This window comes from Loxodonta africana, chromosome 16 (genome assembly GCF_030014295.1).
Source record: "Loxodonta africana isolate mLoxAfr1 chromosome 16, mLoxAfr1.hap2, whole genome shotgun sequence".
Taxonomy (NCBI): Eukaryota; Metazoa; Chordata; class Mammalia; order Proboscidea; family Elephantidae; genus Loxodonta; species Loxodonta africana.
In genome coordinates, this window is record NC_087357.1 from 82,031,387 (window position 1) to 82,058,576 (window position 27,190).

The window sequence follows — 27,190 nt, forward strand, 5'->3', positions numbered from 1 at the left end:
TTTCTTGTAGTTGTTCTGAGATGTATAAGACCGTCTGTAGACTACTGCTCAAAAACATTAGGTAACCCTGACCTTCCCCCTATAAAACTCTCCCACTAGCTCTTTAGAATTAGAATCTGAGAGGAATTTAACCCCCCCTTTTTTTTTTGTTTTTTGTCTCTTAAATACCGGTATTCATTAAAGACCTCTTGCTGCTTACCTCCTCCTGTTTCAGTACTGGCTTTGCGGCAGGCAGCTCAGATTCGTGGCCACCGATGTGGCAGGGGTTTAAGCAGTTTCTCTTGGGTGTCTGAGACTTTCCCCTATTGAGCCCCTTTCTCCACAGCTCCTCCTCCAACCACCAGCCGACTGCACTCTTGGCATCTGCAGCCCGATCTATGCCTCTTGTCTTTCTGCTGAGGTTGCCCTGTCCTTTGTAGGAGTCACCCTTGTAGGTTCATAAAGCCCTATCATGATCATCTCCTCTGCAAATCCTATTTTGATGGTCCTTTGCCTTGCTGGGAAATTTGGGGGGCAGTTGCCACTGCGTATTGGGGGTCTTAGTCAAAACTGAGAGAATCCCATTTAACATGTGGTCACAAATAAATAAACAAAATTTAAATGCGCATAATCCCACACTGGGGAGAAGCGCAAGGAGGGGCAGGAAGGGGGTACTGCGTGTGGAGAACTGCGTGGGGTGATACAGTGCAAACCCGCGTATCCTCTGACGTTAGAATCACGTCACCTGCAATCTGGGCTCTGACATTTAATTTTGCATCTGTAATTTGAGGCCAAAGAATATGTGCCTCGGGAGATCATTTGGTGAAAGAATCACTTAAGAGAGTTCTCGGCGTAGAGTTTGCTTTCGATACACACTCATTTAATTTCACTTAATTTATTCGCGAAGGGTGAAAGGCTAGTGTCCCGGCCCGGGGGGAGCGCCCCGGCGCCCTGCGCCCTCTAGAGGGTGGTCGAGGGCCTTCGGCCGACCTGCGCAGCGATCTCGCGATACCGTCAGCCTCGCGGCGAAGGGCGTGGGAGGAAGGTTGCGTTCTCGCGAGAGCTCCGCCGTGGGCCCTTGGCGTGTGTCGGGCAGTTTCTGTTCACTTCAGGGCCGGTCGCTTCTCCGGGACGACGCTCCGAGCGGTAAGAGCGCGAGCGGCCGGCGGGGCGGGCACGTCCTCGGGCTCTCCTGCCGCGGGCCGGTCGGGGCGGGGGGCGCTGTGACCGCCTGCCCTCCTGGCCGGGGCCTGGCCTCCCCTCTCCGCGCCCGGCGCTCGGGCTCCGTCCGCCCGCCAGGCCCGGTCCCGGTCCCGGTGTGACAGCCCCGCCCGGCCCTGGGGCCTCCTCCGCCCGGTCCGGTCCGGCCCGGTCCCGGTGTGACAGCCCCGCCCGGCCCTGGGGCCCCCTCCGCCCGGTCCGGTCCGGCCCGGTCCCGGTGTGACAGCCCCGCCCGGCCCTGGGGCCTCCTCCGCCCGGTCCGGTCCGGCCCGGTCCCGGTGAGACAGCCCCGCCCGGCCCTGGGGCCCCCTCCGCCCGCCCGGCCCGGCCCGGCAGAAGCTCGTGTTTCCCCGGCCCTCCGTGTGGCCGACCCGGCGGCCGGTCCCGTGGCCTTTAAGGCGGCGGCCGCCCCGAGCGGGAGGTGACAGGGGCCAGACTCGCTCCCCCAACGACTGTGGTCCGCAGTTGGAATCCACCGAGCGCTCCGTGGAAACCCTATGGGGCAGTTCTGCTGTACCTGTAGGGTCTCTGTAAGTCGGAATCGAACCCACGGCAGCTGGGGTTTTTTTTTTTTTTTAAATGTGTTCAAGGTGTTAGCTGTATTGAGATAAAAAAAAAACAAAGAACAAAGTCCTAATCCTTAAGGGACTAAATTCTCGTGGTGGGACAACGATAATCATAGAACGGAGCAGTCTTAAGCGCCGTGTGAATGTAAACGGGATGATTTATCAAGAATGTCTTGAAGTCAGAGTGTTGGAGTCTGTCTGACCCCAGCCAAAACCCAAACCAAACCCAGTGCCCTCGAGTGGATTCCGACTCAGCGACCCCATAGGACAGAGTAGAACTGCTCCGTAGAGTTTCCAAGGAGCGCCTGGCAGTTTCGAACTGCTGACCTTTTGGTTAGCAGCCCTAGCATTTAACCACTACGTCACCAGGGTTTCCGTCCGACCCCAAGGGCAGGGCATTTTCCACCACACCGTTTTGTGTCCTTTCTAATCAGGGTGAAGTTCATCGCGGTGTAAGTGCCTTTGGCTAGCCCTGGCTTTCCGCTACCCCCTGACGATTTGGGAATATGGTTGTAGCGACTCTTGAGTTACTTCCTACATTTTGCTCCGGGGCCCTAGTGTGACATTGTGAACTTTGAAGAACATCAGTCCCTTCCCTCAGACTGACCCAGATGCTGCAGCGGGAGATCCCTGGAGGAGGATTTATTCGCAAAGTGCATGTTCTTTGGAGGAAGATTGACTTACTGCCTTGACTTAGACCTTGGTTACTTAGTTTGCAGGTAGGCTGATTTGCTCTTCTGCAGATTTGTAAAGTAAATGAGAGAATGTGTGTAAAGCCTGGCACAGCGATGTTCCTTACATTTTACTTCTCCTTCCGTCTCCTCCATGGAACCTTTGTCCTTGGGTCTCTAGGCAAAATCCTACGGGTTTAAAGTTTTATGATAGTTTGTGTTTAAGTAAACCTCTCCAGTTACATTAGGGCACACAGGTATTTCAAAAGTGGAAAAGCACATTGAGCTATGTGAGGAAAGGAAAATGTGATTCTCCAAGGTGGGACGGGGGTATTGTATTTTAGAATTACCTGAGAGGTTTTCTTTTTTTCAAATTACACAGTGCTTCTGCCATCTTATTAGATCACTGTGGGCCCTGGTGGCGCAGTGGTTAAGAGCTCAGCTGATAACTGAAGGGTGGTGAGGTTGGAACCTCCCCAGCGGCTCTGAGAAAGGCCTAGTGATCTGCTGCGGTGCGGACTCCAGCCTGGAAAGCCCTGTGGGACAGCTGTGTTCTGTCACGTGTGGCTGCTGTGAGTCAGAGCCTGCGTGACAGCACCAAACGCCAAAACAGCTGCGCGGGCATCCCAGCAGCCTGTGCAGGAGTTTCATAGAGCTCTACGTGGTATTCTGACGTGGATCCCCCCGCATTTGAGAGCCTCTTGTTCAGTGCTGATGGACTTTTTAACTCTTATTCCAAAGAATTTGTATTTTTGGTGAATCAGTAGCACAAATCTTCCTCTAGGTGGCAAGATTACCATTGTTCCTCAGGGACTATGATCTCACAGTGTGTGTCACTTGGGACAATAAATATTTGTTCAGTGAATACATAAAATCTTAATACCCAATCTCTTCAACATTAATTGTGTGGCTGTGGACCTTAGACTCAGACTTTAGATTACATCTTGGCTCTTCTTGGAAGCTTGTAGGTAATACATTTAACCTTTCTAAGCCTCCTTTTAAAATGGTGATAATACTTTAAGGTTTGTGAAGACTAAATGAGATAATGTGTAAAAATAGTTCTGCCATTTAGGGGACTAGAAGTAATTATTTATTGAATTTATTCAGTCAATAAATACTTTTTGACCACCTACTATACAACTCTGAATACTACAGAGTCGCTGCACTTACGGAACTAACTTCTAGTATGTTTTCTGAAGGGGAGTCAGAAAATAAACAGTTTCTACATGTAATATTATGAAGTAATATGGAGAAAAATAAAGCACATTGATGGGGTGGTGGAGGAAGGAATGGTTATTGTATGGAGGATGTTCATAAAAGCCTCACTGAAAAGATAACCTTTGAGCAGACACCTGATGGAAGTGAAGAAGGGGGCTGTGAAGGGTATCTGGAGGAGAGCGAAAGGACCCTGGGCAGAAGCATCCTTGATGTCCTGGAGGAGCAGCAGGGAGGCCGTTATGGCTGGATTGAAGAGAAAAAGAGGGGAGGAGTGGGCTGCAGTCATGAGGTTTGTGCAGGAATCTAGGGGAGAGATGATGGTGGCTTATTAAATGGATGAGCTGTGTAAATGTCTTGTCACACTCCATATTCTGACTAAAAATAATAAAAATAGGTAATACTTGTACTGTTGTATGGGGATTGACGGCACTGGGTTTGGGTTTTTTTTTTTTTTTTTGTATTGTTGTTAGGTGCTGTTGAGTCAATCCTGACTCATGGCGACCCCAAGTCTTAGACAGTAGAACTGCCCATGGGGTTATCTTCGCTGTAATCTTTACAGAAGCCCATAATCAGCTCTTTCTCCCTCAGAGCCACTGGGTGGATTCGAACAGCCAACCTAGTGGAGTGCTTAACCATTGCTTTTCCTGTGTCACAGGCATTATTCTAAGTGCTTTACATATGTTAATCTTGGACAGTTTCCAAAAAAATACACCCAACCTCAGAGAATGAAGACATCACTATTCAAGATATACAGTGGACTGTGCCCCTGGTTCAGAGAGCATTCTCTGAAGCATTACTGAAGTCAGCAGTGAAGTCAGTTCCTCTTTCCATGCCAGTGAGGTTGCACTAGGCAAGTCTAAACTGACTAGTTAGGGGGCCTGTTGACCGCTGTGCACACGGGTAAACTTCTTTTTCAGAAGGGCAGCTGTAGATGTTGGTGGCATAGTCATCTTCTTGCTCCTTTCTAGCTCTTTTAACATTTTTGTCCAGGGTTTTCATTTTGTCTTTGTTTTCATTATAGGTACATTTATTTTCATGTTTTTTATATTTTATTTTCATTGTTGCTGAGAATATATACAGCAGAACATAGGCCAATTCAACAGTTTGTTTGTACATGTACAGTTCAGTGACATTGATTACATTCTTCCAGTCGTGTAACCATTCTCATCCCCCTTTTAGGAGCTGTTCCTCCCCCATTAACTTAAACTCACTGAGTTTCCTGTTCAGTCATTCGAATTGCTATTGTCAGTTTGATCCCATATAGATAGATCTTAAAAGAGCACAATGCTCAAAGTCATTATAAAAAAAAAAAAGTCATTATAGGTACATTTAAAGACATTGCAGTCAGCATGGAATCACGTGAGCAATGTGGTGGAGAGGTACAATGACTGGGCCTAACTTGGTTGGAGCTGGGGTGGAGTTGACCACTTTTGCTCTGGTGAACAGCTTTGATAGTGTCTATATACTGTCAGAGGAGCTGCCATATGTTCCTTCTCTGTATCTCTTTTTTGATTGTTAAATCAGAACACTGCAGTCATAATTTATTAGTTTATCTTCAACCCTGTTGTTGTCAGCTGCCGTTGAATTGGTCCTTGATTTGTGGTGACCCGTGCACAACAGAACAAAACACGGCCAGTCCTGTGCCATCCCCATGATTGGCTGCAGATCAAACCATTGTGATCCATAGGGTTTTCCTTGGCTGATTCTCAGAAGTAGATTGCCAGGCCTTTCTTCCTACCTTCAACCCTACAATAGCTCAAAGCCTTGCGTGTCATAAATACTCTCTGAATTAGATTTACTGGCAGGTGAACAAAATAATTATTTTGAGGGTGCTCCTTTTACTTCTGACATGAATTATCCATTCTGCTCTTTTAGCCATTCTTATCTCAAGTCATCATCCTTAATTTTGCTTGGCTGTGTTATATTCCTCTTTGGGGCCAGGATTGTGTTTGGGGCACTTTTGAGGCTTAATATTCCTCTTATTCAGCACTGCCTTGAGTGCTTTACAAATGTGACAATTCAGTGAAGGGAGTGAATAACTGACAAAATAGGCTAACAGTTTCTTGTTTGAATTGTCAGTTTAGTCATAAGAAGTTGAAGTCTTTTAATACTGAGACAATTATAGATTTTGTAAGAACATAATCACAGGTGTTTTGGTTTGGCATTACTTGTAGTCCCCCAGGCTTTAGAGGAGGGAACATACTTTATCACTTGTTTACTTCTGTGGGGAAAACCATAAGGTGTTTACCGTATAAAATCTGGGATGAAATGGTGTTATTCCTCTGGTGGTAAGTCACATGTTTTCCTATCCTATATTATGGTAAAAAGCTGGAGAGAGGACACCGCCCTAGTTCTGAAAGCCCCCCCAAAACTGTTGGTGTCAGTTGGGATTTCTGTGGTGCTGCAAAGTCTGAGAAGAAACCACAGTGGCCGCCTCTTATCTGCGGTTTCACTTTCCCAGGTTTCAGGTACCCAACCATAGTTGGAAATGTTAAATGATTATTAGCATGATGAAATTTCACCCTCTTCTCCTCCATCATTCACATAACTTTTATTACAGTATATTGTTATTGTTGTTAATCTATTACTGTGCCTACCTTATAAATTAAATTTTATCATAGGTATGTATATAGGACAAAACATAGTGTATAAAGCGTTCATTACTACCCTTGGTTTCAGGCCTCCACAGGTCTGGGAACATATCCCCTGTGGATGAGGTGGTAGTTGTACAAAGTTGGCTGTAAAGACATTAATGGTTCTCCTTTACCTCACAAACCTGTGGTGCTTGTGAATCTTGGAGCGAAGCTTTGGCAGGCTTGGGATCAAAGAAAACACTCTCAGTGGCAATACCCTTGTAAGTTTTGTCTTGTTGGAAGGAAAACTAAAAGTAGGTTGGGCTAGAAAACTCTTATCTCCTTTGAAAAACCTCCCTGAGTTAATGCAGGCCTTAGTGAGACCTCAAGATGAGTGTCTGCACCATACTTCCTGCGGCTAGTCTGAGCTTGAGCACTCACTTACCACTTACTCATCCGTCCGTTTAGCAAACATGTCCTAAGCTTCTGATAGGGTTAGTGCCACAGCATTGCACGACTCCACGAATGCCCTTCTCTTCACGATGATTCCGTAGCACACACAGAAGGGGAATGGATTCCGAATGCCAGGTTGTCTGTTCAAATTAGTCTACAAAGTCAAACAAGACACGGCCATTCTCGCAGGGAGCTCCCAGGCTAAGGAGACAGGCAGGAAGGAGTGAGGGCAGCATGTGTGCCAGGTGTCGTGCTGGAAACCTGTACAGGTTACTGGGCAGAGAAGAGGCAGCTGCCAACTCTGTGGAGGATTGGGCTCCTTGATCAGGAAAGGCTTTATAGTGGTGGTGACTCGAGCGTCCTCCTAAAAGTAGGGAAGGGACTGGCACTGCTGGCAGAGAGAGCTGGGAGAGCTGAGGCTGGACGAGTGATCCAGCCAGGACTGCGTGGAACAGCTGTCCAGCAGACCAGGGGCGTGGTGGCTGCGCTGGGGAGAGAGAGACAGGAGAGTCGGGCTGAAGCCAGGGAGTAGAGGCCTACTGTCTTTATAAGGCCTGTAGGTGGTGGGGAGACTGGAGAATTAGAGTTCATGTCCTCTTTCGATGATGAGGTGATCTAGTAGGATGGATGGTTCTATCGTTTTGAGACAGTGTAGGAATTCTTGAAGCAGAACTGAGGTAAAATCCGTTATGAGTTTTCCCCCTTTAGAACCTAAACATTTTTAGACATTAGGGCGAATAATCCAGCTTAATGGTGTCAGAGAAGTCCCCAGGTGGTGCAGACGGTTGAGCGCTTGATTACCAGCCGAGCATTGGTGGCCTGAACCCATCCAGAGGCACTGGGAAGGCAGGCCTGAAAATCCAAAGGTCACACCTTGAAAACCCTGTGGAATACAGAGTCACCTCTGTATTCCACACATAGGGTTGCCATGAGTCAAGAGGGACTGGACAGCAGTTAACAACAGTGAAGTCAGAGGGACTTGCAAAGTGGTCAGAGTGCAGAATTCCAGAATTTTATGATTTTTTTTTCTCCCCAGTCTTTTTATGTTTATGTAGTATTTAATTGCTGGGAGCCCCAGTGGTACATTGGTTAAGCCCTTGGCTGTTAACCAAAAGATACGAGGTTCAAACCCACCAGCTGCTCTGTGGGAGAAAAGACCTGGCAATCTGCTCCTGTAAAGATTTACAGGCTAGGCATGAATAAAAAAAAAACAGAAAATAATAAACGTTGGAGAGGCTGTGGGGAGATTGGAACTCTTACACACTGCTGGTGGGAATGCAAAATGGTACAACCATTTTGGAAAAGGATATGGCACTTCCTTAAAAAGTTACAAACAGAAATACCATACTGTCCAGCAATCCTACTCTTAGGAATATACCCTAGAGAAATAAGAGCCATCACGTGAATAGACATATGCACACCCATGTTCATTGTAGCATTGTTCACAATAGCAAAAAATGGAAACAACCCTAGATGCCCATAAACCGTCGAATGGATAAACTGTGGTACATACACACAGTGGAGTACTACACAACAATAAAGAACAATGATGAATCTGCAAAGTATTTCACAACATGGATGAAGCTGGAGAACATGCTGAGTGAAATAAGTCAATCTCTAAAGGACAAACATTGTGTTAGACCACTACTGTAAAAACTCATGATAAGGTTTACAGACAAAAAGAAGCAATCTTTGATGGTTACGAGGGTGGGAAGAGGTGGGAAGGAAAAACACTAAATAGACAATAGACAAGTGGTAACTTTGGTGAAGGTAATACAGCACACAATACTGGGGAAGCCAGCACAACTTGTCCACAGTAAGGTCATGGAAGCTCCATAAACCAAAAAACCAAACCCGTTGCCGTTGAGTTGATTCTGACTTATAGCGACCCTATAGGACAGAGTAGAACTGCCCTATAGTTTCCAAGGAGCATCTGGTGGATTCAAACTGCCGACCTCTTGGTTAGCAGCTGTAGCACTTAACCACCACACCGTCAGGGTTTCTAGAAGCTCCATAGACACATTCCAACTCCCTGAGGGACCGAATTACTGTGGGGACCATGGTCTCGGGGAACATCTAGCTCAATTGGCGTAACATAGTTTATAAAGAAAATGTTCTACTTTACCTTGGTGAGTAGCTTCTGGGGTCTTTAAAGCTTGTAAGTGTCTGTCAAAGATACTCCAATGGTGTCACCCCATCTGGAGCAAGGGGAAAAGAAGGAAGCCGAAGACACAAGGGAAAGATTAGTCCAAAGGAGTAACTGACCACAGCTACCACAGCCTCCACCAGGTTGAGTCCAGCGCACCTAGATGGTGCCTGGCTACCACCACAGGGATCACAATAGAGAGTCCCAGACAGAGCTGGAGAAAAATGTAGAACAAAATTCTAACTCACGAAAAGAAAAGAAAAAAAAAACCAACCAGACTTACTGGTCTGATAGAGACTAGAGAAACCCTGAGATTATGGCCCCTGGACGCCCTTCTAGCTCAGTAATGAAGTCACTCCTGAGGTTCACCCTTCAGCCAAAGATTAGACAGGCCCATAAAACGAGACTAAAGGGGCACACCAGCCCGGGGGCCAGGCCTAGAAGGCAGGGGGGAATGAAAAACTGGTCACAGGGAACCCAAGGTCAAGAAGGGGAGAGTGTTGACATGTCATGGGGTTGACAACCAATGTCACAAAATATGTATATTAATTGTTTAGAAACTTGTTTGCTCTGTAAACCATATAAAGTACAATTAAAAAAAAAAAAGATTTACAGCCCAGGAAGCCCTGTGCCCAGGAAGCCCTGTGGGGCACTTCTACTCTGTCATAGATGCTGTGATGTCTATGAGCTGGAATTGACTGGATGGGAACACAAGAAGTATTATGTCATCATAGTAACAAAGCTGGAATACACTGGAGAGCAAACACAAGGGACTCTTGGTAACTGTGTAACTCTGTAAGGATTTAAGTGGGGAGTAGCTGGAGCAATTAGTTGCTGGGGTTAATTAATGTCTTTTAGAGAGGGAATAGAGATCATTAAGTAGGTGATGGGGAGTAGCTGGAGCAATTAGTTGCTGGGGCATTGGTTAATGTCTTTTGGAGAGGGAATAGAGATCATTAAGTAGGTGATAAGCCTGCGTTTTCTGCTGTCTTTATATTGTGACCATTTTGTAGGGGCCCATAAAATAATTGAAAAGTTCTTGACCTCAATTATGTTTCAATAGACTAAAAATTTCTTCCAGCCATTGACATAAAGTACAAAGGACCATAAACTTTTTTGTATATTTTATTTTTGGTGAAAATATACATGACAGAACACTCATTTGACAATTTTTACATGTAGAGTTCATTGACAGCGGTTACATACTTCATACTGTACTTATCCTCCCTGTCTCTGAAAGGGCCATACGTTTTTAACTTCATCATTGAGAGGTATGTCTAGTTTTACTTCTATCTTTGTATAATTGAGGATGATGGCCCTTAGTGTTCTTTGCTTTTTGCATGTAGTTTGGCTTTACTCTTATTTACGAAAATAACTTCATATGCATAGACAAGAGCAAGAATTTTACATTAAAAAAACTGAAAGGAATGACAGTGCTGTCTAGATTTCATCTTCTGGCCTGATTGGATATTCAGTCTCTACAGGATTGTTTCTCTCAGGAGAAAGGGGCATCAGACTAGAAGTACTATGAGAATGGTAATTATCAGACAGGTGGTACTTACGAAATCGACTCGACGGCACTGGGGTTTCTACTGGGTACGCACTGTCCTAAACATTCTACGTGTACTAATTCACATAATCCTCACTGAGTGGGCCCATTTTTTATCGTCTCCATTTTACAGATGGGAAAACTGAGGCACAGAGGTTAAGTGACCTGCCTAAGGTTACACAGAACAGAAGCGGCAGAGCCAGGTTTTGTGCCCATCCATCCATGTGGTCTCGCTCCTCCCAGCCCGGGAGCTGCCTTCACCGGAGCGGCCAGGTGGGAGCCGCAGGCAGGTGTCGGGGCGCTGCCCAGGGAGCTGCTCACAGTGGCCCCCGGGCAGGACGGGCCCCCGCTGGGTCCTCGTGCCCGGGGGGCGTTGGAGCCGTCGGAGGCCGGAAGCGCAGCGGCCGGGAGGTGCGGCCTGGGCGGAGCCGTCGCTGGTGGGGTTCGCGGCGCTGACGTGCGCGCTCCCGTGCGTGTTCGACGCGCGCGCTCCCGTGCGCCGGGGCGGGGCCGCCGGGGCAGGCGGGGCGGGGCTCGGGGCTCGGCGCTCCTCCCGCCCGAGGCGGCCTGAAGCGGCCGCCTGCTCGCCGTCCCGTCCGCCAGCTGGGGACCTGCCCTGCGCGGTAGGTCGGTCGGGCGCCCGGGGCCGCCGCGGGAGCGCGGCGCCGGGCCGGAAAGGGTGCGCCGCCGGCGGGCCGCCAGCTCGGGGCCCCGACGGGGCGGACGGCTGCGGCTTCCGGAGAGGACGGGCCGAGGCCTCGTGCGGCCGCCGGGCTCCCGGACCACCGTGTCTCTGGGAAGCCTGGAAGGCGGCGTGACCCGCGGGAGCTTTTGAAGTAGAAAAGCCTTACGTGTCATTAGATGGTGAAATTCCGTGGCCAGCGGCCAGTTAGTTACAGCTTCGGGAAGTTGATGTCCTGGGATTCCTGGGACTCAGGAGTCCGTTGTATGTGCAGTGCACCTGGGAGAGCCGGAGCTCGCAGGGTTTTTCTGGGTCTCACAGGTTCTCCGCCTTTTATAGGGTGCAGCCTTAGGACTTTCTAGCACTCGTTATAGTGGAAAATATTTGCGTTTTCCTTCTCTGACAGGTTTCCATCTTATACAGGTTCTGGCTTCCGCAAGTTTTACTGTTTAAAGGTGGACACACCGGAGCTGAGTAGGCTCTGAAGTGCTGTAACCTTAAAATATGCTCTGGTCAATTTGTAATTATTTTGTTTAGTTCTTTTTAGACATTAACGTTTATTTACATACTTAAAAAAAATGGAGAGCTGTAGCCTGGATTTCAGAGATGACTATAAAGCATTTAAAGTGGGCCGGGGATAGGGTGGAGCCCTGGTGGCGCAGTGGTTACGAGCTCATCTGCTAACCATAAGGTCGGCGGTTGGAATCCGCCAGCCGCCCCTTGGAAACCTTAGGGGGCGGTTCTAGTCTGTCCTATAGGGTCGCTATGAGTCGGAATTGACTCAACGGCAGCAGTTTTTTTTTTTTTTTCGTTTGAGAATAGGGTAAGATATATGTAATTTTTGTGTTGACGAATTATGAGATCAAAAACAATTTTTAATTAACAAGAGCAGTGAAGTAAAGAGTAAATCAAGGTAAAATTGAATGTGAAATGTCAATTACAGTATTGTTTAATTTTCTTTTTAACAGAAAGTTTATACAGTATAGGATGTCTAGTGGAAGATACACAAACTTGCAGTATTTTGAATTCAGTAATCCACAGAACCCATGAGTTTCTTGTGTATTGTTTTTTAGGGGCTTGACTGTCTAGCAGTGATTCAGACACCAGGAAAATAAGAGTAGACATCTTTGTTTTTGTTTTTGGGTGGGGGGCCCTGGGCAGGTGGCAAGGAAGGTGAGAGTTGGAAGTTGCAATTAGAGGTGATGTAGTTTAAGCCTTCATTCGGACAGACAGGGACCAGTGGCTGTGATACAGATGTGGGATTAGAATGCAGAGCTCTTGCTTCTTTGTACTTGGCCCTGGTATTCGTCAGTGTTTTGATTATCCTATGGCTATCAGGTCATGCAGAGCACTGTTTATTTTTGCTACATTATTCAGGCAAGAAGGATCTGAAAAATTGTGGATATAATTTATTAAGAGGATTGTGAAAACAGACTGAGAAACCTGATGGAAGTTATTCCAATGGAATGTCAATTTTAAACTCATGTTGGGAAATAAAATAATTTATGGTTGATAATACACTAGAGAAAGAACAAGCTCAATGTAGCGGAGCGAATCCAGGACTAGGACTTAGAAACCTTCATTCTAGACCCAAATCTGCGTTTAGGTGGGTCACCTTTAATGTTTCTGGGTCTGTGTGTCTTCATCTATTAAATGAGGGTGGTATACTAAATAGATGCCAATCCCCCCGCCCCCCGCTTTAAATTGTGGCTTATGTGGGTCATAAGAGGTTGTAGCTCTTTGAAAGTTTTTTTGTTAAACTGTAAGATAACGACTCAGCTTCGTTTGTGGTTAGTTCAGCTCTTCTTCCATGATCTTTGGACTTTGTAACTAGATTTGCGCAAAGGAGTGTGCAAGTATAGCACATACAGTTTGTAGGGCTCCGCTCCTCCTCTCTGAGGAGAGCTCCAGGTTCTGTTCTTTGTTTGAGAGGCGTCTCTGTGTGTGTCTCCCCCCACCCCCTTGTTCTTTTCATTCTGAAACTTAAAACATGGATCCTAGAGGCAGAGAAATTTTAGAGGGTACTTAAATTTTTAACTCTGTCTCAAAAAATAAAAATGAAGGCGATCCCCTTTTGAAGGTGGTAGGGCAGGAGTTGGGATAATAAAGGTGAAGATAAGGCATTTTTAATCATCTTTCATTGATCTGAATTTTAGACTTAACAATTGATTTGAGCCAATCTTTTTTACAGGCAAGAAAACAGACAAAATTGTGCATTAAACAAAACAAAACCCATTGCCATCAAGTTGATTCAGACTGATACCGACCCTATAGGACAGAGTAGAACTGCCCTTAGGGTTTCCAAGAAGAGACTGGTAAATTTGAACTGCTGACCTTCAGGTTAGCAACTGTTCTCTTAACCACTGCGCCACCCCGCTCCAGAAGTGTGCATACTTGGTATATATTACAGGTTGTATTTTTGCTATAAAAAGTTGCCTTTTGCTATGTTGTATAGTGAAAGACTAAATGAGGAGTTAATATTTTTTAAACAAGCACCAGGTCATTACCCATAAATCTGTCAGGTGGATATTGCCATCCTCACGAATTAGGAACTTAGGTTCAGTAAGTGCATGTGGTCCAAGGTCATAGCTCTGACTACCTGAGTCAGGGTTTCCTCACTTAAAACATTTTCCAGCATCTGTGCTGATTTGTGTACCACTAAGGTGGAGGTTCCTAAGGTCTCCATCCCTCAGCTAAACCTGCTCACAATAATAGCAATGTTAAAAAGTAACATGGAGTGCTTGCAGCATGCAGGGTTAAATGACTATAGAGAGATAATGTCTTACTTTTCCCTGCAGCCATTTGTAGCTGCTGCCATTGTCTCCATTTTTCCAGAGGTAATTGGGACTCAGAGAGATAAAGTAACTAGCTCCTGGGTCTCAAGCTTGCATGTGCAGCCTGGAACTCAAGTTAGTCAGACCCCAGCCAGAGTGATCTGTAATCCTTGCTACACAGGGATTCATAAGGGCTTAAATTCATTTTGATTTAAGATCACCCTGGTCCTTGCCACATACAGCCTTTCTCCGGGTTTGAGTCGTGAAGGCTGACGCCCCTTGACCACCCCTCCAGGAGAAGGAGGGACAGAGACAAGGGCAGCAGAGGGACAAGCCTCCTGGGACTGGTTATGAGGAAACAAAACAGGCCGTTTCAGTGGCTGACAGATGGGCCCCCGTAAAGGTCCTTACAGGAAGTGTTTCAGCAAGTTGACTCTTTCGAAGGATAACATTCATCTGAATTTGAAAAGTGTGGGGGTGGGGATGGGAGGGAGGGGGGAGGATCAGTTTTGTAACTTGTTAATCTCATCCTGCTGTTCTGGCCATAGCTGATAAGAGGAAAATCCAATTTGTGGTCTTTTGCCCTGTTCCACTCTTATTAGGGTTTATGTAGTCCTTGTGACTGAACTGAGAGGCTGGCTTTAGGGATCCAGTCAGTGCTGGATGCATTTGAATTGTCTCCTATCTGATCCAGAGCTCTGGAGTTTTTGACGTTGCAGAGTGACATTTGAGCTTAGTTTTACTGACAAGTTTTACACTGTGCCAGGCTTTGTGGCATTCCTCACAAAGGGTGAGAACCTGAGGGCAGGACATCTGGCACAGCTGAAGGTTGGCTAATACATTTAAAAGATAGTTAAATAGGCTTTGTGTGACTGACTGACTGACTGCGAGTTAAGCACCGTGTGGTAGGGATCTGAGCCACTGGCTCTCCAGATCCGAGCCAGGATTTCACCTGGTTTATGCAGCTCTTTTCCACACTCCCCACGGTGTGCACCAGGTGCGCACTAATGTCTGTCCTTGAAACAGTGCTGACGGTGAAAGAGAAGGTAGGAGACAGTGACAGCTGGTGTCCCAAGTATTAGAACACATTTCCACAGGGATTTCCTATCAAGCCTGACTAAGGAACCCTTCCTTTTTCCAAACCATTATGTGGAAACAGACTGAGATAGCAAAATTAACAAGGGGAAGTGGGAAGTTCCCTGAATCTTTAAGTTTCATATGGGAACTCTGTAGTTCCTGAATCGGAATCTTTTGCTGAGGTGGTCAAAAGGTAGCTTCTTTTTCCCATTGTTCTGACGGTGGTGCTCACATGGCATTGTCCCCATCCTGCTTTCAGCTGGCCACTTGGACCCTAAAGCTGGGCCAAACCAGCCACACTATCTCACATTCGCAGTTGGCCACTTAGAGGACTCAACACTGGGTAGATCTTGCCTGGCTTCTCTGGTGATTTCCTTCAGGACTGTGGGGAAGTCCTTTCATATATTGCTTGAAATGCCCCCTATTAATCCTTTTTTCCCCTTTGGGACAGTTCTGAACAAGTCTAATTGTTCTTCTACCTTACAGTTCTCCGGGTATTTGAGAATAGTAATCATGTCCTCCCAGAGACTTATCTAGGCTAACCAGCCTCTTCCTGGAGGTGTTTTTTGTGGTTTTGGGGTCTCTTTTTCCCTTCTAAGTGCCCTCACCTAAAGAGTGTTCCTCAGAAATAAACTTCAAATTTAGTTTCTAATGAGCATGGAACAAGCTTAGTCCATGGCAGATGCTATACTTTTGTTAAATACCATGAAATGGTGCAAGTTATTTTTTTCTCACTTTTGTTAAATACCATCAAATGGTGTAAGTTATTTTTTTCTCAGACCCAGCATACTGCTAACTCACATAGAGCTTACTTTCAATAAAAAATTCTCCATTCCTTTAAAAAATTTATTCTTTTCCACCTTGTACTCCCCATTCCACTGCAAAAAAAAAAAAAATCTGTACTTTGTTAGATTTAACAGCTATGTAGAGATCGTTTTGGAATCTAAATATTTATGTTATGGAAAGTAAATATTTTGGCAGTCCCATGTTAACCTCCCAACTTTAATGTCTTCTTTGTTTTCACCCACGTAATTATGGAAAACAGCTGAGTAACACAGAGACAAGCCTCTAAAAACTTTAGACATCAGTCCATTAACCTTTGGGTACTTTTTGAAAAAAATCCTATGATTCGATCCAGTTGTACTTCTGTTTAGTTTATACTCACCTTGTCCTCAAAGATAACATACCACCTTGCCACAAGTCTTCCTGCAGTCCAGGTACATTATGTCTGCAGCATTCCATTGACTGGCCAGTTTAGTGAAACTATCCAAAAAGGAAATAACTTTGGTTTCCCAGGGTTTAGGGAACCCATGGTTGGCTACAGTGATTGCTGTTTTCCTTTTCTAAGCATTTAGAAACCCATCTCTGATTCTACATCTATCCAGGACAGACCACAAATTGTCCTTCCAGCGTTGTCAAGATTGCCTTCATTGGTTTTCTGACACTTTTCTGTCCCAGTCTCATATCATTATGTCGTTGGTTATGTGCTCTTCTTTCCACTACTCTTTCTTACCTCTCATAAGTCTGAGCTTATTAGAGAATTCTCTGTATATAAACCCAAGCCCATTGCTGTCAAGTCAGTTCTGATTGATAATGACCTTGTAGGACAGGGTAGAAGTGCCCCATAGGGTTTCCAAGGCTGTAATCTTAATGGAAGCAGACTGCTGTGTCTTTTCTCCCACAGAATGGCTGGTGGGTTCGAACTGCTGACCTTTGCGTTAGCTGAGTGCTTTACTTACTGTGCCACCAGAGCTCCTTTTTCTGTATCATCCTCATCAGAATCCTGTATTTCGTCAGATTTACATTATTGAGCGCCTCCTAGCTGTGAAGGCACCCCTGACTTCTTCCTAAATTAAAAAAAAAAATCCATATAGCGACCCTATACTCCCAATAGATTTAGGCAAAAGCCAGATCTAAACAGTGTTCTCAAGTCTGTGTGTCAAATTATCAGTTGGCAGCTTATTTTTAAAGTAATTACGGATCCTCCCAGACTTTTTAGTCTCATCTCTAAATCTGCAAAACAGCAACCTGTGCCCCATGTGACTGTGTTACGCATAGAAACTGATACTCCCATGTTCTCTTAACCTTTTACTCTATTGATTCTGGAAAATTAATGTGTTTTTTCAAAAATACATGTCTACTTGTGAAGTGTCACTGAAGTAGAAGCCTAGAATTTTGCAGTGGGAACGCAGTTGGGGGGCAATATTTATTAAGTGTATAGTGCTTACTAAGTAGTTCGTACTTGGGAGCTGGCTGGAATAATTATTTGAGGGATGGTTGAAAGGTGATTCTTGGTTGTAATTACAGTGTTATTTTGATTGTTGATTTTGTTTTCCTTTTGAAGGCACAGTGAGCAGAATGAGCACTTCACAGGACCAGAGTGGCTGCTCCAGTAATCGAGAGCCCCTTTTGAGGTGTTGCGAAGCACGAAGGGACTTAGAGCTTGCTATTGGTGGAGTTCTCCGGGCTGAACAGCAAATTAAAGATAACCTTCGAGAGGTCTGATGTGTGCTTTTCCCTTCCCTCGTCTGGACTCATCACAGGGCTGATTAGAGCATGGCCGAGGGTGTGGCTTCCCACTGCCAGTCAGGTTCACCCTGTGCCTTGCTGCGAGCTTAATCCTGGTCAGGGCCTGACATATTGCTGCCTTTGATCCCAAAGGGAAATAAGGCAGATGTTAGAAGAGTCTGGAAAACTTGATACCAGTCTAGAAAATTCAGTTCAGGATCCATTTTTGATTGCCCCTCTGTGTGGTCCCTGTGCCATGTGCTGCCATCAATAAAAAATAACTAAGCCAGTGAGCTGTACTGCTCAGCTCTGTCCTTTTGGTGCTGAAAGGCTGGCACTTCACACGTCCCCAGGCATCTTTTCATTTGTTGTCATGGTTTTAATGGCATGGTACTGTAAATGACTTTATTCGTAAGGGCAAGCCAGAGTGGAATATGTTAGTTCTATTAGCCTAATAGTAATCTGTTGGAGTCCTTGGGTGGTGCGCATGGTTAAGTGCTCGACTAACCAGCACAGCCGAAGGTTGGCAGTTTGAACCCACCCAGAGGCGCCTTGGAAGGCAGGCCTGGTGATCTGACTCTGAAAGGTCACAGCCTTGAAAACCCTGTGGAGCGGCTTTGCTCGGCACACTTGGGGTCGCCATGAGTCAGAATTGACCTGATGGCATCTACGTCAATAAGAATCTGTTGGTGATGGGGTAGACTGAATTTTAGATCATTTTGAAGCACAATTTTATTGTACAGAGAAATGTGTTTTAAAAAATATAATTTCTTATGTGGATTTTCGTGGATAATTTATACCTGCTATAATTTTTTGCGGGGGAGGTCTTGGGATTTTTATGTTTAGCCCCCGTTTGAATCACTGTTTTCAGAAACAGTTTCTACTTAAACTCCCGTCATCATGTGTCATTGACAGGACGTAGTGGCGCGTCTCTACGCAGTTGGCGCAGTGTCATAGGACGGCTCCCTCCGTGGGCGGGAAGAGAGATAAGGGCCAGCTGTTAGATACTGACTTTTTAAATATAACTGCAGAATATTCTCTGTCTGCTCCACTGGAAAACTTGCAAAGCTGTAGGTTTTAAAATTATATGGAAAACTGAGGGAGGGGAAATCAGTATCTCTTGACACATTTTTATATTTTTGCCTTGGTTACTTTAGGGCACCGAAAATAAACTCGATCCTGTTAAGAGGCAGGGTACTGAAGGAGAATTTTAGAGCTTAGGTATATGCCTCTTTGGCTGCGGTTCTTAAACTGGGGTCTTTGGGGCTTTGTTGGGATTGTGGCTAGGCTTTGGGACACTAAACTCTGAAATTATAGGAACATTTTTAGTGTATGTGTTTTCCTGGCAGATCCTCCATAGATGCCATCAGATTATCAGAAGGATTTGTGATCCCCAAACGTTTAAGAACCTCACTGTTCCGTGGGAAAAATACCATTCTCGGGCTTATAATAGTAGTGAGGCTAACACCTGTGTGTTTCTTAGGTCAAAGCTCAGATTCACAGCTGCATAAGCCGTCACCTGGAATGCCTTCGAAGCCGTGAGGTGTGGCTGTATGAACAAGTCGACCTCATCTATCAGCTGAAAGAGGAGACCCTGCAGCAGCAAGCCCAGCAGCTCTACTGGGTAATGAGGCTGCCTGGCTCTGGTTGGTTTGAACTGGTCTCTGGAGGACACCGTCCTTGTAAGGGAGCGTTACATAGATCAGAGTTGAATCTCAAGGGCAGTTTGTTAGCTTGGCTACGTCTGGTGCTTTTGTATCGTTTAGTGGCTTGATGGTTTCATTTTTTTTTTTTTTTTTAATAGTTATTGGGCCAGTTCAGTTGTCTCATTCATCAGCTGGAGTGCTCCCAAAACAAAGATCTAGCCAATCAAGTTTCTGTGTGCCTGGAGAGGTAAAGACACTTCTGCTTGTTTTGACTTTTTGGCTCCTTGACTTTGGTATATTAAGGAAAAAAAAATCATTTTTGAGCTCGTTACATGTGTTGATTTAAATTGAATTCTCTGTTACTGTGATAAGATCATGCTGCTTTATATATGTAATATTATATCTGCCAATAAGTGATTAAGCCATAGTTTCTTGGATAAGTATAATCATTTGAAAACCATTTGGCTGTTGTTTTGGATGAAGTCGAAGCAGATATTCCTGGAAAGTAGCCAAGTTTTATGTTTTTCCCAGACTGGGCAGTTTGACTCTTAAACCAGAAGATTCAACTGTCCTGCTCTTTGAAGCAGACACAACTGCACTGCGTCAGACCATCACCACATTTGGGACCCTCAAGACCATGGTGAGTAACGTTGGTCTCAGGTGGTTCCTGGGGCGCTTCTCAGGCCCATGGCCTGAGAGATGGTCTTCAAAAAAAAAAAAAATCCACATTTTTACTCTGAATAGTGATTTTCTTGAGAATTTGTTAAACTTCAGAAATTTTATGTTCTGATTAAGTCTATAGTTAGAGCATGAGTTTGGTAGTTCTTGCACTGTGGTACTCATTGATGGTCTCTGAAATTTTTCCTGTTTCTCTTTAAATACTTTTGATATAGTTTTACTAAATTTGTGGCTTGAATGGTCTTTAATAGAGAACCAAAAATTGTTTCATTTGGTCTTGTTAAAAGTAGTAATGTTTTACTACCAATTCTGGTGAATATTTCTTATATGATGGTCATTATTTAGGAGTGACTTCTGAGATTTGGTGACTGATTTGTAGGTCACTGGGTTTAGTGTGTTGAATATTCTAGTGAAGTGGTGATGCTTAGCATGATGCTTTTGAAATTTAGGAATTAAAATCTGACTTTTTGGTATGAAACAAAAATAACATGATTAAATCACCTTAATTTTGTAGCAAATTCCTGAGCACCTGATGGCTCATGCTAATTCATCAAGTACTGGACCCTTCTTGGAGAAGAGGGGTTATATCCCAGTGCCAGAGCAGGTAAAATGGTTTGTTCCTGCTAAATGAGTTACTACTTGGCTTAGATTTCTTTTGACTAACTCTCCCCGCCCCCCTTTTCCTTGGCATCTATTTGGAAACCCTGGTGGCGTAGTGGTTAAGTGCTATGGCTGCTAACCAAAAGGTCAGCAGTTTGAATCCACCAGGTGCTCCTTGGAAACTCTACGGGGCAGTTCTACTCTGTCCTGTAGGGTTGCTGAGTCGGAATCGACTCGACGGCAATGTTTTTTTCTTTTTTTGGTAGCATCTATTTATAAAAAGCCACCAGTGGTAATGAGTTAAATTTATGGAATCAAATACTTCTCTTGGAATTGAATGTCAAATAGAAATATTTTGTAGGTGTAGATTGAGAGAACATGTTTCTAGTTATAGTTCATAGGGAACAATCAGTTGGTGTTGGTTCTCTTTGGGGATCCTTCTCTTTATAGTTCATAGAGATGACTGACTTCTAAAGGCAGTGTGAATACAGAATGCTAGACTTTTAGAGTTCAGAAGAACTCTGGAGATCAAGTACACTCCTTGTTTTATAATTGTGAAAATTGAGGCTCACCCAGGGTTAATGTCAAGCCAAGATTAGAGAGCTTGGGTTTCCTGCTTTCCTAGTGAACTTTCTACTGCCATTGACATTGCCTATTAGTAACAGAGTATTACGTGATTAGCAGAAGTCATCATCCGGCACCACAGCCGTCCCTCTCAGTGAATGGCTCCTTGGAAGCAAACCTGCCAGTGGTCATCGGGCTCTGTATGTACCCAGCACCAACCCCCAGGACTGGCTCACCCAAAAGCAGACCTTAGAGAATAGTCAGGTATGTTTTCGCACGTATTATTTCTAAGGTAAATGTAGTAGTAGATGTGGTTAGTTCCTAGTAACTACTAGTATATGTCTTTGTTTAGTTTTTAGTTCTAGTCTGGAAACATTTAATAATTATTTCCTATAATAATGATGCCTCTTCCATAGAAAATAACTATAAAAGAAATACAAAACCGTAATCTCCCCATGCAGAGACCCACTATCACATTTCTGTTTATGCATACATATACTTGAAAAAAATTATTCTGTAAGTCCTGTTTTGGAAGATTTTTTTCACTAATACATCATGAATGTATTTCTCTGCCATTTAATTTCTTCTGTAGTAGTTTTAATAGTATATGATATTTTTCTGATTGGCTCTCACTTAATTTCCAGTATTTCTGGATATAAACAGAGGTTCCTTAAACACCCAGTAGCTTATTTGTGCACATTATCGATTAGTTCCTTAGGAATAAATTCCCAGAAATTGCATTCCTAAATTATAATTCTACAGAGCCTTTTAAGACTTTTGATACATAATGTCAATTTGGTTTTCTAGTCAGTTGGTATCAGTTTGTTTCTTCCCATAGAATACTGAGGGTGCTGCTTCCTGAACCCTCTCTTACCAGGGGGATCATTTATAAGGTTTTTTTTCCTTTGAGTTCCTTTGATTACTAATGAGGTTAAGTATTTTTTATGTTCATTAGCCTTCACTGATGAATTGTGTGATATACCCTTTATTCGTTTTTGTCTTCTTTATTTGTAAAGGCTTATCATGTAAGAGATACCAACCAGTTTTCTATCAGATACGCCACAAATATTTTTTCGTTTCTTGCCTCTTGGCCTTGGTGTACTTAAATTTAGAAACATCAAACAATCCAGTAAATATGAAAACAAAACTCCTATTGAATCCCAAAAGCAGTCATCATTGTTCTGGTGAACTAATACTGTGAACTTCTCGTGCAGACTTCTCCCAGAGCCGGCAGTTTCTTCAGTAATGTCTGGGGTAACCTCAAGGGCTTGGAAAACTGGCTTCTCAAGAGTCAGCAACAAGAAGTTCCTGAAAAACCAAGTTACCAAAAGTTTAACAGCTGTTCTTCTACCAGTTCTTCCTCCGTTGATGTTAAAAAGGTCAGAGATCTGGAGCTTCTTGATCAAGATGAGGTGGACCTTTCCAACTGGCTGCTGACTCCCCAGAAACCCCAAAAGCTGGAGAAGCCAGAGAATGGCAGTTGTGAAACCAATGAGAAGTTTAAGCTCTTGTTCCAGGTTTTCCAGGAGTCCTATAATGTGAGCGATTGGCTTGTCAAGCCCAGTTCCTGTACCAATTGTCAGGGCAACCAGCCCAAAGGTGTAGAGATTGAAAACCTAAGCAATCTGAAGTGCCTGAATGACCACCTGGAGGCTAAGAAACCACCATCCCCCCCCAGCATGGTTACCATGGATTGGCTTGTCCAGAACCATCAAGAACCCTATAAAGTAGAAGAGGTATGCAGAGCCAACGAGCCCTGCACAAGCTTTTCAGAGTGTGTGTGTGATGAAAATTGTGAGAAGGAAGCTCTGTGTACATGGCTTCTGAAGAAAGAAGGAAAAGATAAAAACGGGATGCCTGTGGATCCAAAACCTGAGCTCGAGAAGCTTAGAGAGTCACTGACTATGTGGCTCTGTCCTTCCAGAAAAGAGGCGGCAGGAGAAGCTAAGACACCAAAGGCCACAGCTCCTTCCAGAGTTGCTGATACCTTTCAAGTCATAAGGAACAGCCCCTTGTCCGAGTGGCTCATAAGACCACCTCGCAAAGAAGGAAGTCCCAGGGAGGTGCCTAGTACCGAGGACAAAGCTGGCAAACAAAAGCTTGTGAGTCCCACGGCCACTTCCTGGTGTCCCTTCAACACAGCTGACTGGGTCTTGCCAGGAAAGAACACAGGAAAGCTCAGCCAGGCATCCTCTGGAGAAGACAAGTGGTTACTGCGAAAAAAGGCCCAGGTGAGCAGATATCAAAATTGCACTGTTAGAAATACTTTTGATAGATTCTTAGACTCTTAATCTCAGACATTTAAATGCTAAATGTGGCTAAGGTATTAGTTTTGGTGCTACGTTAGCAACAGAATGGAGGGCACACTGACATTTACCAGTGTGGTTAATTTATGATCATTCAGTCTGAGATTTCTGTATATTTTCCAGGTCCCTATTCCCCATCCTGGCAGGGAAAGAGAAAACCCAGCCTGTTTTACTGTTATTTATGGAAAAGATTTGGAGTGGAAGAAGCAATTGTCACCTTTGCTCTTAGTTATTGGAATGGCCAACATTTATTCTTTATAGACTATTTGGAAGATGAGAGAAGTCGGTCTCATGCCTCCGAGTTACCATATAGTAACCCACCCTTTTTGTCTACCTACAGGAAGTCTTACTTAATTCACCCCTACAGGAGGAACATAACTTTCCGCCAGACTGTTACGGCCTCCCAGCAGTTTGTGATCTCTTTGCCTGTATGCAGCTTAAAGTTGATAAGGAAAAGTGGTTGTATCGAACTCCTCTACAGGTATGGGCTACCAGTGTGACTGCTCCTGGTTTTAGCTGCTTACAAAGTAAATATTTTATCTTAGATAAGAATTCATACTTTGTCCATTGAACCCTATTCCTGTTGATATTACATATATTAGGCAGTGAGAGTAAAGAAAGGGGAGAGGATCATAAAAAATGTCATGTATTTCAACTTTGGAAAAATCTCGGACATACTCAAAAAATGACCTTTCAAGATAACACAGCTGTCAAGGAAATTCTAGTAGCTTATTGAGAAAGGAGTCAAAGCGCCAAGGTGGGAAAAGTACAGTTTGATCCTAGCGAGGTGACTTTGTCTGTGGGCTTCTCTTTACAGATGTGAAGGAATGGAAAATGGGAGTCGAGCACCTTCTCTGCAGATCACCGCACACCCATGAGCCGAGTGACCGCGCCTTGCCAAATCATTGTTTCTGGATCTGACCTGTCAGCTTAGTTCCTTTCCTGCCTCAGTTTGAACTAGTGAAGAGAAACAAATCATCAAATTACAAGTTACCATGTAAAAGAAAAAGGATGTTTGTTAAATTGATGCTGAGAAGGTTCAATTCCTTCTTAAGAGAAGTATGACTTCATTCAGCCCTGCGTTAGAAACACAGCATCACGGTGGACAGGGCTTTTCCGTAAGCCTCCGTGGCTCCTTAGATTGTTAATAGAAGTACATTAAAGCACTGTAGTTTTAAAATGATTTCTGTAATCACAGTGTATTGATGTGTTTAAAGGTAGTAAACTTTCCTAGCCTTTTGATTGTTCTTCTTTAGAAGCTTCTTTTGCTATGAGTTTTCTTCCATTAGTGGTCTGAAATGATTACTGTTTAATTAATATATATTAATATTTTCCATGAGTAATTTACCTTGCCAACATAGTGATTTTTTTCCTTACTGAAATGTGTATTAATCATCTTGGCAATTTCTGACAATTATAAAGCACATTTAACGTACATGTTAATTCTATATTTATTCTCCTTTTGAAAGAAATTCAACTATTGCAAACTCTTTGTTGATCTCTTAATGTTATTAAAATATCTGGTGAGCTCTTTTATAAGGGCTCTGTATTGTTTCAAGACCACCTTCAGTGTAGTCCTAGCCTCTTTCAAAATATTCTGCAGGCAAGAGCCCCAGTGCTGACCAATCAAAGAGCAAAAGACAAAAGCATGTTGAAAATATTGTGCTTGAGCCATTTACTACCCTAGAGATTATTGGTGCGTCCCGTGTGAATGGAAGCTGAACTCGACACCTGGTGCTTTTTAACTAGGGATAAATGAACTGTCCCCCTGGAAGCCCAGCATACACCTGCACCTCTCTGAGTACAATGCAGTGACATTTTAGTGAACAGGTCGTCTCGAACACTTGTGCCTTGGGGTGTTTGCTGAAGCTTTATAAAAACTATTGATGTTTTCCTCATCATCCTTAAAGTTATGTCTGTGCTTTAAAAATGGGATTTATAGTGTTTTCATGTTCTCTAAAATGAGGTGTCTTGGCCTCTGTCCAGGGTTTTAAACTGTTAAGCCACTTAACTGCCTATGTATTATTGGAAATACTTTTGTTAAAAAGGTTGTGATGTGGTCAACTCAAAAGCCCCTTGGGGGAAACTTCACAGTATCATGGCTTCACTAGAGTTCTTTGACCACAGCTGAAGAGAGCCTCATGTGTCCCCAGACACCGTTTAGTCCCCCAGATACCATTTAGAGCTAGAGTTACAAAGGTGTGGGGTAAAAACAACTTAAGGAGCCTATCCCACATCACAGGTTGCAGGAAACTAGTTTGTAGAGTTTTCTTTTTTGAGGTGTAACACAGCTGTGTGTTCCTAAACTTAGATGAGTTACTGTGCTAACGTGTAAAACATTCTCTTGCACTGATGCATCTTAATACCTCTCTCCATGAAAATCCTAACAGCCATAGTTGTTGCGTGTATTTGTAAAACTACCTTGTCACATAGCATGCTAGCACATTTTAAAAATGCGATAACCTTTGGTTAGGAGCATAACTGAGAAATGACTTGAATACATACAAATTGTTTTTATATTTACTAAAATAAAATGTATTTTATGAATCTTAAATTAGCAAATAAGTCACATTAACAACTTTAATTTTCAATCTTTTTTCCCTGTAAACTCTTTACATCCATCCCTTTTAATTTTGAATCTGTTCTGTTGCAGATAAAACATGTTAAAACCACACGTCTATGTATGGGTGTGTGTATATATCTTTAAATAGGGGACTTCAGCTGATTGCTGAGTGCCTTTCTGCCTGATTCCCCCTCCCAGATATATCCAAAAGGTCCTAGTTTGCTTTTTCCAGTCCTAATAGCCACCAGTGTAGTATTACGTATACGTGTAACCTGCAGTCCAGTTATATCTGATTAACTTCATTTTCTAGATGAGAAGGTAATTTGTCCTTTGTTTAGCCTTCCCAAGGCTTCCTTGAGAAGCTTCTAGCTCTTATCTATTTTGTCTTTTTCTAATTATCCCCATTAAGGAGATGAGTTAATGCATGCAGATTTAAGCACGACTGTTAGATTTATGCTAACGCACAACTCTAACTGTAGAATGGTTAACCTGAAATAACCTTGGGAAAAGTCTTATCCTACCTTTTAATGCCACCAGTAGTCCTTCATTTCAACACAAACATGAAAACATGTTTTAGACCTGCTGGGACAGAAACAGTGCCAAGAGTAATGGTCCAGGGAATGCTTATAAATGGAGACAGCCACTGTATTTATGTTGGAGTTATGACTCCGGTTCTGTTTTCACCCTTTATTGGGAATACAGGATAACATTAGGATCACTGAATCAAACTTGCTGATAAACATGACCTGGATTCTGGGAGTAAGTGGTTTTCCAGTTCAAGGAGAAATGTGTGCAAGGTCTCCAAAGGAGAAGAGAACCATATTACTCAGGGAGCCTTCAAAGAAGTTTGGCTCCAACTCACAAATGGCTAGACTGCCAGTCCTGGTAACCATCAGTGATCTTCATCACAGCAAAAACAATCTCCAACTTTTTAAACTAACTGCAGGTAGAAGAGAGACCACCTCCAGACTTATAAATTGGTTTGGCTGACTACTAAGTGTCCTCCATCCACATGTTGGCAAAGTCTTCAGAGTGACTGTTGGATCCAGGAGCCTTTCATGTGCTCCCAGTTGTTATATAGTGCGTAGAGGCTGGTCAGTGTTAGTCCTGCTAGGCCACCACGTGCTACCCCCCGAAGACCACCTGGGAGAGAAAGAAAGAAAGGAAAAAAAAAAAATGAGACAGCCTTGTATTCCATAGTATCCTAGCACGAAAAGATTAAACAAAGTCAAAATCGAGAGATGCCATTCATCTTTAGAAATATTTCATCCCAAACACACTTTAATAAATAAAACAAAGTTGTACTAGAAGTCCAGGAAACAAATTCCCAAAATCAGTTGTTTAATTACTCTATATTTTCATATTCACTTTTTTTTTTGTTGAAAATGTATATGGCAGAACATATACCAACAACTT

General features: G+C 43.9%; 2 protein-coding genes across 8 annotated transcripts in view; one reads left to right on the plus strand and one right to left on the minus strand.

Moving 5' to 3' along the window:
- The first annotated feature begins 1,017 nt into the window (after positions 1–1,017).
- On the plus strand, positions 1,018–27,008 carry NCOA4 (nuclear receptor coactivator 4). Of its 6 annotated transcripts, none has more exons than XM_010589280.3 (11): positions 1,018–1,125; positions 2,201–2,485; positions 17,254–17,408; positions 18,901–19,041; positions 19,222–19,310; positions 19,595–19,703; positions 20,256–20,345; positions 21,023–21,169; positions 22,120–23,136; positions 23,552–23,692; positions 24,029–27,008. In XM_010589280.3, exons 3-11 carry the CDS (start codon positions 17,268–17,270, stop codon positions 24,032–24,034), a joined length of 1,881 nt encoding a protein of 626 aa, XP_010587582.1. In that variant the 5' UTR covers positions 1,018–1,125; positions 2,201–2,485; positions 17,254–17,267; the 3' UTR covers positions 24,035–27,008. The 6 variants fall into 6 exon arrangements, with proteins under 6 accessions (XP_010587582.1, XP_010587583.1, XP_064125912.1 ...); XM_064269842.1 differs by having other exon boundaries at positions 1,109–1,125; positions 2,325–2,485; XM_010589281.3 differs by lacking the exon at positions 2,201–2,485 and having other exon boundaries at positions 1,020–1,125.
- Positions 26,423–27,190, minus strand: part of TIMM23 (translocase of inner mitochondrial membrane 23) — a 28,901-nt gene continuing 28,133 nt past the window's right edge. For both annotated transcript variants that reach the window (XM_064269845.1, XM_064269846.1), the window contains exon 7: positions 26,423–26,917. In XM_064269845.1, coding sequence (XP_064125915.1) covers positions 26,802–26,917 — 116 coding nt within the window. In that variant the 3' untranslated portion in view covers positions 26,423–26,801. The remainder of the gene's footprint in view (positions 26,918–27,190) is intronic.